Source organism: Oryzias latipes, chromosome 24 (assembly GCF_053564925.1).
Source record: "Oryzias latipes strain Hd-rR chromosome 24, Olatipes_Hd-rR_3.1".
Taxonomy (NCBI): domain Eukaryota; kingdom Metazoa; phylum Chordata; class Actinopteri; order Beloniformes; family Adrianichthyidae; genus Oryzias; species Oryzias latipes.
In genome coordinates, this window is record NC_136260.1 from 22,262,382 (window position 1) to 22,274,689 (window position 12,308).

A 12,308-nucleotide genomic window follows, 5' to 3' on the forward strand; every position below is an offset into this window, starting at 1 on the left:
GAAATAAATACTAAGAAATACAATTTTAAGCTTGATTTTCTTAAAATAGGTCCTCCATCATTAGAAAAATGCCACAATTTCAATCAGAATGGGTCTTTAAGTCATTAAAAAGACAATTACAGCTGTAAAAAAAACAGGAACTTTGTACAGTCCAGACGAAACAAATGAGATGATGGGACGCAGGCAAACACATGAACCCAAAGTGTCTAGACATGCGCTGTCAGCACATGTAATGATCCAGCTCACCCTCAGTTCACCCTGAATGCTGCATGCGGCTGAAGCGGTCTGCAAGCTTTGCAGCAGGCACAGCGGGTCAAAGTTCCATGCGCTCAGACTGATCCCTGCCTCTGTAAATGCTGTTCACCGCCAGTCTGAGCACGGACCGCAGCTCAGGAACACGAAGCAGTCGAGCCCCGCGCCACTGCCGACCACCTCCCTTCACCACGGTGCAACATTTCCTATGCTCGGGTTGACCATACCTCAGTGGACAAAAGGTCAAGCTGACAGAACCTTTATTTTTGCTGTAGTCCCCAAAGACACACAGACCAGAGGTTAGCTAATCCTGATTTATCGTTTCCGTGTTGCATTTATGAGCTGAGGAAGACGTGTTTGCCTGAGATTTCACAGATAAGCTGAATGAATATCAAAAAGCCTGTGCTCCAATCCTCTGGTGAATAGCTGTGTCGAGCAATCCCTCTTTCACTCGCTTGCTCTGTGTATCAAATACCCTCAAAAAATATCTCAGCCTCCAGAAATAAAGATGGAGAGAGGAGCCGCTAAAGGGCGCTTTTCACAAAGAGCAATTAGGACATTTCTGGTGCATTGTCCTGTATCCTGGTGTTAAAGGTGAAACTGGGTACTCTCACAATGCATTGGATTTGAAATGCCAATAGGAGAGCAGAACAGTAATCCATTATTTAGAAATACAAAATCTGCATTTTAGTGTTAAAGTCACGACCCAGTCAACTTCTGAGCTGTTTTGAAAGTGGTCTTGTAATTATAATTATGCCTTTATTAGGCAAAATCACTGTGGTTTTTTAGGACATGGTTTCTGCAGAGTGGAAGGAGTTTATCAGCAATTCCCCTCTGAGTTGTGGGCATTTTTAAAGTAGATCAAAGGTTGATTGGAGTTTTTAAAATGTCAAAGATCATGTTAGACTACAGTTACATATCCCAAAATGCCACTGCGCCGCAACCTAAGTGCAAGTTTTTCCTCAAAATTGGCAGGTGGCTGCGCGGCGGCATTTGTAACTGGGAGGTGGCAGTTGTACACACCGGGGTGCCTGCAGAGGTTTTCAAGTTCACGGTGACCAGATGCGTTTTTGACCGCTCTGGCACATTTGGAGATGGAGTGGTGGCAGTCCAGTGACAGGCGGCAGCAGGACGGCAGGAGAGTGGTATTTGACTGATAGGAGGGTCTCCAAGGTCGCCGACGTCAGACTGCCACTCTAAAGCCACCCCCCTGCCCCGTGCTGATATTCATATGCAGCATCCACCATGAGTCCTGAATGTGAATCCTATTGTGGTTAGACCGCTTGGGCCTTCGTTTTGGGTGCTGGAGCTTTGCCCTTGCTGGGTTTCTTGGGAACCATGTTTTTCTAAATAGCATAATGTGTGCCTTTTGTTTTTATCTACCCCTGGGCGGCCGGCGGCACTTGGTATGGACGGAGACATTAACACATTATGCAATCAGAGGTGCGAACCGCCCAGCTGTCGCCCGATTTTGCAAAGGCATCAAATATTTGTGATCGTAGCTTTAAAACACCATTTTTATCGGAGCGGGTCTTTAAAAGCTTGTCATCTGTTGTGAGGAAAACAAATGGAAAATAGATATAATTATTTAACCAAAAAAGAAGAGTAACCAGCAGCCTCATTGGAGCTTTTGGGGAATCAGGGAGAAATACACTTAAGCTAAAAGCAGGAGGTGACAGACTTCAGAAGAAAGTCATCTGATGATCTTTTTTGCTCTCCTTACTAGGTGTGAGAATTTCTCTTCTTCCTTTCTGGTGGCAACGCATTGTAACTAATCTCCAAGGAGCTGCAGGCTGGCAGAGGTGCAAATGAGTAGATGAATGTCATGCCTCCAGGCACTGGACCATGCAGGATGGCCTATTTTTAACGAGAATACAGGCTGCTCCATTGTGCGGGCAGATCTAATGAAATTCAACCATGTAAAACCAGCCTTTTACATTCTTGTAAAACAGTCAGTGAGATTTGTTGTGTTTCTGATCGCAGTTTGGTTCCAGGCAGACATTTGTGGGTAAACCCGCCAACGTCAAATCTCATCCTATTGTCGCCGTGTGTAAGTATTGTTAAACCTGGAAGGCTGGATTATGAACGGTGGACGAGAAGAAAGACGACAAATTCCTCCTCGGCGCATGCATTTAAAGCCTGAGCAGTGTGTGAGAGCAAGACAGAGAACCAGTGTGAGCCAAGCTGGACCCCTGCGTCTTCTAGTCATTACAGCTCATTTGTCTGAGTGCTATTCCACTTGGCTGGGTTGAGTTAACAGTTTGCCCCGGCGCTCTCCAGCCTCCTCTGAGCCGAGCACAGCGACACATGTGGAGAAGCGGAAATGGGAACATAATGCACGATGCACAGTCTAGCCGCCCTCTCTTAATAGCAGTCAATCACGTATACGGGCGCATCCGCTGACTTCAGACACAAAAACATGAATAAACCCCCTTCCCCCCCTCCACTGATGGCTGTTAAATCCTTTTCCCTCCAAAAATCCCTGGAAAGTCTAATGACAGCTAATCAGATGCACATTCACAGTCTAATTAACCAATTACCAGCTAATGGATACACAAACACCACGCAAAATACCGTGGATTCATTGGGAGATACTTTACTTTACCCAAAACTCTATCAGACCAAATGAGGCTGACAGCTGACTCCCAAAACAAAAAAAAATTTCAATCTCCTGCTTTCCAAGAGGACTTCTAGACTCAACAGAGATGAAAGGTTAGTGCTGCATGCAGAAAGAGATTTTCAGCACAACCATCTGACGTAAAACCCAAAAGATATTCAGTTTTCAATCCAAAATTGCACTGAAGCTTTAGGATCTGACGCTGCCAATTTCTCAGTTCGATATTTTGTTTGGATCCCTAATTAGCGTCTCGCCACATTAACGGGCAGAAGACTCACTCAATGAAAAGCGTCGGAACATAAATGGGAAAAAAAAGTGCCTCATTTTAAGCCAGCAGTGCTGCTCAAAAATAAACCTGAAGTCATGGCGCTTCTGAGATATTTCCACTCCGAACTTGATGTGAGGTGGAGGAAAGAAAAAGAAAATCCTACCTGGGCAGAGAATAAGAAAGTGAAGCAATCGGGTAAAATGCCACGATGTAGTGAAGGAAGAAAATCCACAAATACTACAAAATGTATAATCAGCAGAAGATGTGATAGAAAAAAAAGCATTGCATATAGAATGAAACTTTAAAAAAACAAAATTAGGAAAACAGGATCATCCACTTTAGCACAGTAAAGAAGTTTTAAAGTTAAATGCAGAACTCTATTCATAGCGCAATTCATAGCAAATCTAGCTATTTCCCAGCCAAAGTGTTATTGCAAATGAAAAAAGGATTAAAGCTTGGATGGCCCGCAGTCGCTACCTGCCCTTGCTGCTCCTTTTTGACCCACCTTCACTGGCTGAGTAGTTTTATCTCCATAGCAACCATTTCATGTTTTGGTTGCCCGGGGGTGACGGACAGGTCTACGAGAGTTTAAAAAGAATGGGTAAAAGTAAATTTTTTGATTTTCTTGGCTAATGAGGTTTTTTATTAACCATGCCCACATTCCTAATACGCTCATATTGTAAGTTATATTGTTTCCTTCAGCTTGAGCCAATGATTCATGTGTTACGTTTCTACAATACTATGGTAAAAATATGTGAGCAACAGGGAAAAGGCCACTTTTGGTGCTCGCCACCTGAACGTTGGTAAATATCCACAAATTTTAGAACCACAAATTTTATAACTTGACTCCCCCCCCACCCCCCCAAGTACCTTCCCAATGTTGCTGTTGATTTCTGTTTTTAAACTCAGGATGACAGTCTCAACCAAAGGTCAAAGGTCAACGAAACTGCGGGCGTGGTTGCAAACTTAACCTAGTAGAATAGAATAGAAGTTTTGTAAAGATCAGTGGGACAAAAGTTTTTTTTTTACCATATTGTGGCAAAATGCAAACTAGCCACCAAGTTGTAGGTCCTGTGACCATCCCATAATAATTTCAACGCTTCCTCTGGATTTCCCCTACACATTTTTTTGTTAGTGGATTTTGAAATATTTATTTTTTGAGCCCCATTAGGGAGATCTTGGCCCCATTCATTTTTTTAAAGTTTCTCCTGCTGTGATGTCATCATTTTTAGTTGGGGGGTGGGGTCATTCACCATATGTCAAAAGTTCCTTTTTACCGGGTACTAAGTGCGTCGGGTTCTAGTGAGTTTTTAAATATGAGGCAGGACGAAATTGAAAGAATCGCAATCCAGTCCTTGTGGTCCACAACTGATGCGGGACATAAAAATGCCCAAATGTAACGTGTCATTGAGGGAAAAAATGATCGGGTTTCCCAACATTTAAATTTTTTTTAACATTGTCTCACTAAAATATGGTGTGGCCTCTACTAAAAAAAAGTAATGATGGTATTTCTCAGCACTGTCGAACGTTTAGTGACTTTCTAGCAATTGGTGAGAGTTAATATCATCTCACTTCACATTCAATATTTATTCATGCTGATCACTCTTCGGTTCCTTCCCAGAACCCTGCAGGACAGACAAAAATAGCTATAAGCTAGTTACACTTAGCTTATACTTTACTAGTTAGTACAATCCGACTTTTTAAAATCAGTTTTTAGCAGCAGGAATCTCCAGGACTCCCCTAAGGAATAGTCCGACAAAGAACGAGAGTTCACAGGGGAGTGAGCACCGGACAAACACTTGTAAACTGGGCAGAAACACGGCTTTAATGATGTCAGTTGTGCTCTCGGAAGGTTCTCGTTAGCCGGCACTTACAGCTCGTCACGGATGTGCTGGTGCTGTTGTATACGTCAGATGATGTGGAAGAAAACACTGAAACACTGAAAATGTCCTTTTGGCCTCTTTCATTTCACTTCAAATAATGGGAGCTGTATAATGTGCAAAGGACTCGTGTAATGTAAGACGTTCTATTTTATGGGTGTTCTGCTCCTGTCTGGGCCAAAGTCTGCTTGGTCTCTAAAAGGAATTTTAAAGAAATTCACTCTAAAAAGGCAGCAAATAGGATTATTATTTGCTCCAAAACACCAGTTTTGTTTCCAAGAACATTAAAAAATACATATTTTGGCTTTTTCCTATTCAGAGTTTGCCTGGATTTGATTGTTTTCTAGTAAAAAAGTGTCAACATATAGGTGTGCTCTTTTGATTGCTCAGTGATTGACACACCCTCAAATGTAAACTTTCATGAAATTGTGTTTTGGGAGTTGCCCCCCTGCTCCGCTCCTTTCTGATGCATCCACTAGTAGACGACTAGATGCATGTACGTTTTGGTTGTCCTCGTCCGAAGCCAAAACTATACAACTGGATAATTCCAATATTGTTCGACATTTTTGTGGCACCGCTACTATTAGGTTTGGAGTGGCTGTAAGTTAGTGGGAGAGCGTGTAAGCAAAGAGCTCTCAGTAATGGCCAACGTGATTGGCAGTAACTAAGTCCTAGAAAACGTTTTTTGGTTTTCTCTAAAAACAGCAAGATTATAATGAAAAGATCCAAAAAAATACATCAATAGACGATTAGAGTGGGATTTTAAATATAGTCTCCACACAGTTGAAACCCCCTCTGATCAGGTACCAGGTATCTCCACCAAGAAAGCCACAGAAAAAACCTGATAGAGTAGTAATAATACCTACAGAGGTATTGAGTTAAGCTATCTTGGATATTATTGTTAGGTCACCTAAGACGTGTTTACAGGGCTGCCTTATAAAAATTGTTCTATCCAGTTCTATGAGTGACAGCGCGTTTAAGTAGTGTTGGCTTGAGTTATTAACCAGTTCTGAAACCTATCATCCATCTTTTATGCAGGACCCTTAGTGGTGCAGATGCCCATAAGCTTATCTTGAGGAAAGAGTGAAACTGGGGAAAAAGCCGGTGAGGCTTTGCCTGAGGGGTTGGCTCCACTCTTTCAGAGATTAGATATTCCCCATCCAATAATCCACACGTGTTTCACGATGCAAACCATTTTAGTGCTTTTTTAAAATCAATTGCCTGGGACCTGTGGGGCCTTCCGGACATCCTCATAGGCTGCATCAAGTTTATTTGTTTGTTTGTATCCCAAGATGAAGTTTTAAAACACATTAAAAAATTCTGGGATGGACTGGAGCTCTGTCAGGGGTATTGCTTGTATGCCGGTGGCGGTGGGCTCACGGAACATGATGCTGTACAGGGCAAAGTCATAACTTTAAATGGTGGGTTGATAAACAAAAATTTTCATGTAAAATTATTCCTGGAAGCCCTGTGACAGACTGGGTGAAGTGTCTACCCCACCGTCACCCATCAGTCTCTGCGATAGGCAAACCCGTGACCCCAAAAGGGATTGAACGAGTTTGGAAGATGGGTACATTTCTGCACTATGGCTGGTAAAACTTCAGAGCTTTAACTGTTACAAGCCCGAAAATGTTCATTAAAAAATCATGTATGTGAGAATGTGCAAAGGAACTAAACTGACTGTACTTCTTGTCACAAAACTATGAAGGAGTTCTTGTGCTCTAAAGCGTGAAAGGCCTTAGCCACATTCACCCATATGGGGGGGTTGACCTGTGCAGGAGAAAGTAGGTTTTTAGGTTGTCCCGGCCCGTGGAGTGGCCTCATCATTGGGGGAGCACAGGTGTCTGTTACAGTTCCCTTGAGGGACATCATCAAAATGGAATGTACCATTGTCGTACGTGTGGTAAGTGTATCATTAAGTATTTGTTAGGCTACGAGCAGTTGCACAAACAAGTGATGCCGTTGTATGGTGACCTCACGTCAGTTGTTAATAAGGTGCGAGTACTGGCTCCTTGCAGACCACATGAACATTGTGCACGAACAGGGTGTGCACGTGATGCCTAAGTGCCTGTAGAACAGTGGTCCCCAACCACCGGGCCGCGGACCGGTACCGAGCCGCGGGACACTTGACACCGGGATGCACAGAAAGAAAAAATAATTTCCATTTTATTGGTTTTTTTTTCTTCGAAAAAAACGTTTTATTTTGAAAAGTGACCGGATTCTCTCTGTTACATCCGTCACACTTAACGCACGTCAAAGTCGCGACACCAAACATCACGTGATCCACCTCAAACCCCCACCCCCCCACCCCCACTGGTCCGCGGCAAACGTGTCTTGCCAGTCTTACCGGTCCGCGGCGACAAAAAGGTTGGGGACCACTGCTGAAGAACACCTGTGGAATGCCTCCAATTGTAGGGACTCCAAATACCAATACAGCCAATCCAATTGGAGCAATGGGGAGAAACCAGAGGTGTAGGGAATGAATTTGAATTGTCGGCCATTTACTAGTTACCTCATTTTGAACAGTCAGGCAAGGAGCGCACACTCATCACGTGAACAGCACTGTCTGTATCCGCCTGAAGAGACAGTTGTGACTAAGGCCAAAGCACCAGCGTGTCGTTTGCAAGGAGGCCATAGAAAACCCCACTTTTTCAGGAGAGAGGTTTCTTTTCGAGTAGGTCACCCTGATGGTGACTTTGCAGCCAGGTTTTTCCTTTGCTGAGTCTCTTTCTCCTCATCACTCAACCCTAACAATTCCCTTAAGTCACAGGGAAGGAACAGCCACGCCATGCCCTCTGTCAGCCCCCCCTAACCCCTGCCAGTAGCTTTGACAGTTTCCAGTTCAAAGTGCAACAATGAGCATCTAATTTGGAAAAAGAAGACACAATTTTTTTCATGCTTGCTTTAACTTAGTTTCTAATGATGGCGCTGGTGACACTACAGCACCTCCTGACATGATCATTAAGTAGGAACATCGCACAGTTCAGGTACTGTGTTATCATTTAAGTTTGAAAAAGGTAATTAACATTCCGTCTCACCAGAGTAACTTAAATTTCAGGGCTGAAAAGGCTCCATTTCAAGCCAAGTTCATCTGAAGTCAAAAGAACGATTGTGTGCGGCCCTCAGTCATGTGTCGCTGCACAAACACACACTTAAAGCCACTGGACTTACGGGTTCACAGATTGACTGTGCTCAGCAAGAAGTACTTCATGGACGGCAGTTTTCCTTTCTTTTTTCCGCTTGACAGACTTATCTACCAGCTCAGGTGGCGCTCCATCTGCTTGCGTACATTTAAAATCCACACACATGCACTCGCTTACTGCTTACACAAGACGACACATGCTCAAGGAATAAACTTAATCAAACGTCTGCCCATTAAATTTCATTTGATGGGGTTTTTGTGCCTTCATGCTCTCCTCTCTGACCACATCATGACATTTCCTGTCCTTTTATGTCTATATCTTCCTTTACAACCTCGAACTCTACTTCCAGTCGTTTTCTTTGCACCCACAGGCTACCAGTCCCTGTGACTATGCACCCTGCTGTGCAGAGCCCACCCTGTCGAATGCAGCAGATGGTCGAGGAGCACAAATAATCGCGACTGCCGGCTCAGACACCCTCCAGCAGAATCCATAGAATAAACTCCCTTTTTTTTTGCGTCTGTAGAACAAACTCAGCTTTGTGAACCCAACAGAAACATTGACACTTGATCCAGAAAACTTGTGTGTACCGTTCATCCAATGAGCCATTTGCACACAATACTTTGTGAATGTATTCATCCTTGCAGAATTTATGCATTTATATAATGTTCTGCAGGGTCGTAAGCCGGTTTGAATCCGTAAAGGCATTTTCCTGCATAATGGGGATGCAAAAGATATAAGATATGCACATACCAAACAAGATAAAATGGGCCTTGACAGGAAATGCTTCAAGAAAGTGCAGAGAGCAAAGATAAACTCGTGGATGACGCCAAGCGCATGTAATGCTCCTAATGTCTCCTCTCAGGAGACAGATGATTCTTTATACAGCCTTATGCAACTGCATTACAGGCGATTAAATACACAGAAAATATTGACCTAACGCAATTTTCACTGTGTTTATCTACTAGCATATAAACACACCAGCTGGACAGTAGAGTTGGCTGGTAAACCGACCTCTCCATAAAGTGGCATTTGTTAGGCAATTATCTTTATTCTACCAAGCAGAAAATAACTTGTGCTGAATGGTAAGGTGTGCTGGTGCGAAACTCATAATACCATGCAGACACTGCAATTAGGCAGCTCTTTACAAGGGGGAAAAATGCGGTCCTGGACAACCCAGAGGGGAAAAAATATCAGCCGAAAGCAATTTGCCGGCGCCATTCAATTTCCATGATTTATTCTTTGATTTTAACAAAGTAAACAAACACGGTCTTCAAATGGTTTGACAGATATAAGTCAGCTGTTTTACAAAGCAGGGCACCTGCTTGATCCTACCCGACATTCAAGGAGTTAGTAACAAATGTTTATATGCCGACTGAGCTCTTTCAAACAGAAGAACGGCCTCTGAGTCTCACAGTAGTCTTTCTCAGGCTGTTTGTCTGACAGAAGGAAGAAAAGGAACTCAGAGGGCACAAACATTATGGAGTTCTAAATCACTGCATCTGCTTGGGCGTTAAATCAATACAAAGCTCTGAAAAAGCAGAGTCCTCCTTGTGGAGACCTAACCCCTCTGCCACTCGGCAGCTGTAAAACATAAATTGTGGACACAGGTGCTGGTGGTGTGTTGCGGGTCAGTTATCAGTTGTAGGAAAAGCAGATCACTGGGGTCAAGTTCAGGGCCACATCGTGTGTGTTTGTCTGTACCTGCGGAGAGTCTCGGCCGGGTCCGGGGCGTCTGCATTTCTTGCCTGGCGTGGGGCAACATGTGGTATCGCTTGGCTTCGTTGACCAGATCTCGGCACGCCTCCGAGGATTTGATCAGTTCCTCGTTGTCGACGACGTTGAGCAGATAGGACGGGTGGATGAAGGGAAGACGCACCACCGCCAACAGCTCTGACAGATGCTAAAGAGACAGACGGATGGTGGAGAGAAGAGAAGAGAGATGCTTAGAGAACCACAGAAGAACAAGTGATTATTGAATTTTCCTTTAGTACCAGCTACAAACGTTATCTCGTCCTATTGGATCTATCTTCTCCTAACTCCCTGAGCATCATTTGGAAGCTATTCTGGAAAAAATGAGCATTAATGTGTCAGGCTCACCAAGAAATGTTTTCCTGCTGCTCTCACTTTTTTACCAAAACATTAAGAAAATTTAATGTATGAATTCCTGGCGAAAGCTGAACGAAATTATATGTCATACGATATGACTTTATTAGGAATATGGGCGTGGTTAACAAAAAACGTCAGTTGCCAAGGAAATCCAAAAATGTACTTTTGCCAATCATCCTAAAAATCACATTGACTTGTTCGTCACCCCAAGGTGACCAAAATATGATACGGTTGCTATGGAGATAAAACCATCAGAAAAGACAACAAGTAGAAAAAAGTGTTGTTTTTTTCATGAATTTGTCACGTGGAAACCAATTTACATCTTTATAAAAAACCGGAAAGGAACCATCATATTTGACATTTCTTGCAGACTGTTAGTGTCAGAAATAGTAGCTGCAGTATTTCAGTTCTTGTTGGTGTCAAAGCTTCAGGTAAATTTGCATGTTTGGTTTTTTTTTGTATTTCCCAATTACAGCAAGAGAAAATATTCAAAAGAGAAAATACAGTCAGAATGTAAACAGTTTTTATAGTCTAACTGCTGGTATGCTGCCATCATGGGGGATGCACCAATCCAGACTGGAAGCTGCACATTTTGAAAAGTTTTAGGCGAGACCCAGTTTATCTTTCATATGTGAATTTTCTGGAAGGGCTCGGGTGAAGCAGCAGGGGGTTTCTTATCTTTACCTTCTGCCACAGATTATTTCTAAATGAAATGTTTCATCAAAACAGCAAATGTTCTTCTTGCGTCTAATTTAGGACTTGGTTCCTGCTAATCACAATCCATTCAAGCCAAATAAGCTGTCAGCACATTTCTTCCCTTTCCTATCAAACCGGGGAAGAAAAAAAAGACTAATTTGATGCAAATTTGACTTCACATTGGGGCCTACAATTACACAGTGTGAGGAACTGACTGAGGTTTTGAGCTCAGATGGTAATAACCCTTAACTATTGCAGCACAAATATTTGTGTTTGGATGGTGTTCATTTGCCCCCTTTTTAGTTGTGTACACATTTATGTGTGTAGTAGCATATAGGTGTTCAAACAGGGAACCCGGAATGGCTGTTGCCTAGGCAACCTTGTTTATAGCTCTGAGAATTGAGTGCTTTTTTTCTCCCCCCATTATGTGTTTACAAGTGTATGTGTGTGCCCCATGGGAGTCTCATCCGTGTCTACAGTAAAGCCGTAAACAAGCCTGGGCAGTGCGACAGAGAGCTGGGTGGACACTGACCCCGCTGACCCCTCAGTTCTGAGAGAGGCGACCGAGCCATGCAGAGAGAGCGACAAAAACAGCAGAGTCTGAGAAAACACAGCCGGGGGAGCATAAATATTACACTGACACTCCACCCGGGCACTTCTTCCTCACACCTGAGGCCCCTTTTCGCTACACCGCCTGTCCCATTTGTTGGCTTATGATGTCCAGGGCTCATCTGACCACAATGAGAGAAACAACAGAGTCAAGATGGACCCAAGAGGTGGAGAAGAAAACATTTTTCTGTGAAAAAGACAAAAAAAAGAGAAGATTTGATGGCTCCACAGGAAGCAAAGCAATCTGCTGCTGATATTTCCAAGGGCACACGTACAGCCAAACAATGTCCTGCATCCCTGTTCCTGAACACACAAAGCTTCAAGAAATCCTCTTGAATAAACACTTGCTGCCGCTCAAAACACAAATTGAAGGAAAAGCCCTTCAGGAAGAGGTCTGAGCTAAAGATAAGCAAGACCTTTCAATTAAACAGCATGGTGGAAAATTTGCCCGGCCGTTTTTTTTTCTATACACGTCACACTCCGATTGAGGACTTAAGCTTTAGGCTTATGCACTGAACTCCTGTTACAAGCCATGTCTCACCAGGTCTGCTACAGCCTCACCTTCCTCAGTTATTCAGAAGTTATAGGATGTTATTAATATTAATGGGAAGTTGGCAAATTAAAGAAAGCACCTTTCAAAGTTAATTTCGGTTTATTAAATGAGACGTATAAAGGAGTAGAATTACTTTAGCCCTAAGGCTAAATTAAAGCTTAATTAAAGCTTTATTTCAGCCAGG

General features: G+C 43.2%; 1 protein-coding gene across 10 annotated transcripts in view; it reads right to left on the minus strand.

Annotated features, from left to right (window-relative positions):
• klhl29 (kelch like family member 29) overlaps positions 1 to 12,308 on the minus strand; it is a 280,668-nt gene that overhangs the window by 61,641 nt on the left and 206,719 nt on the right. For all 10 annotated transcript variants that reach the window (XM_011491437.4, XM_078943199.1, XM_004083387.5 and 7 more), the window contains one exon: positions 9,862 to 10,060. In XM_011491437.4, the coding sequence (XP_011489739.1) occupies positions 9,862 to 10,060 (199 nt within the window). The remainder of the gene's footprint in view (positions 1 to 9,861; positions 10,061 to 12,308) is intronic.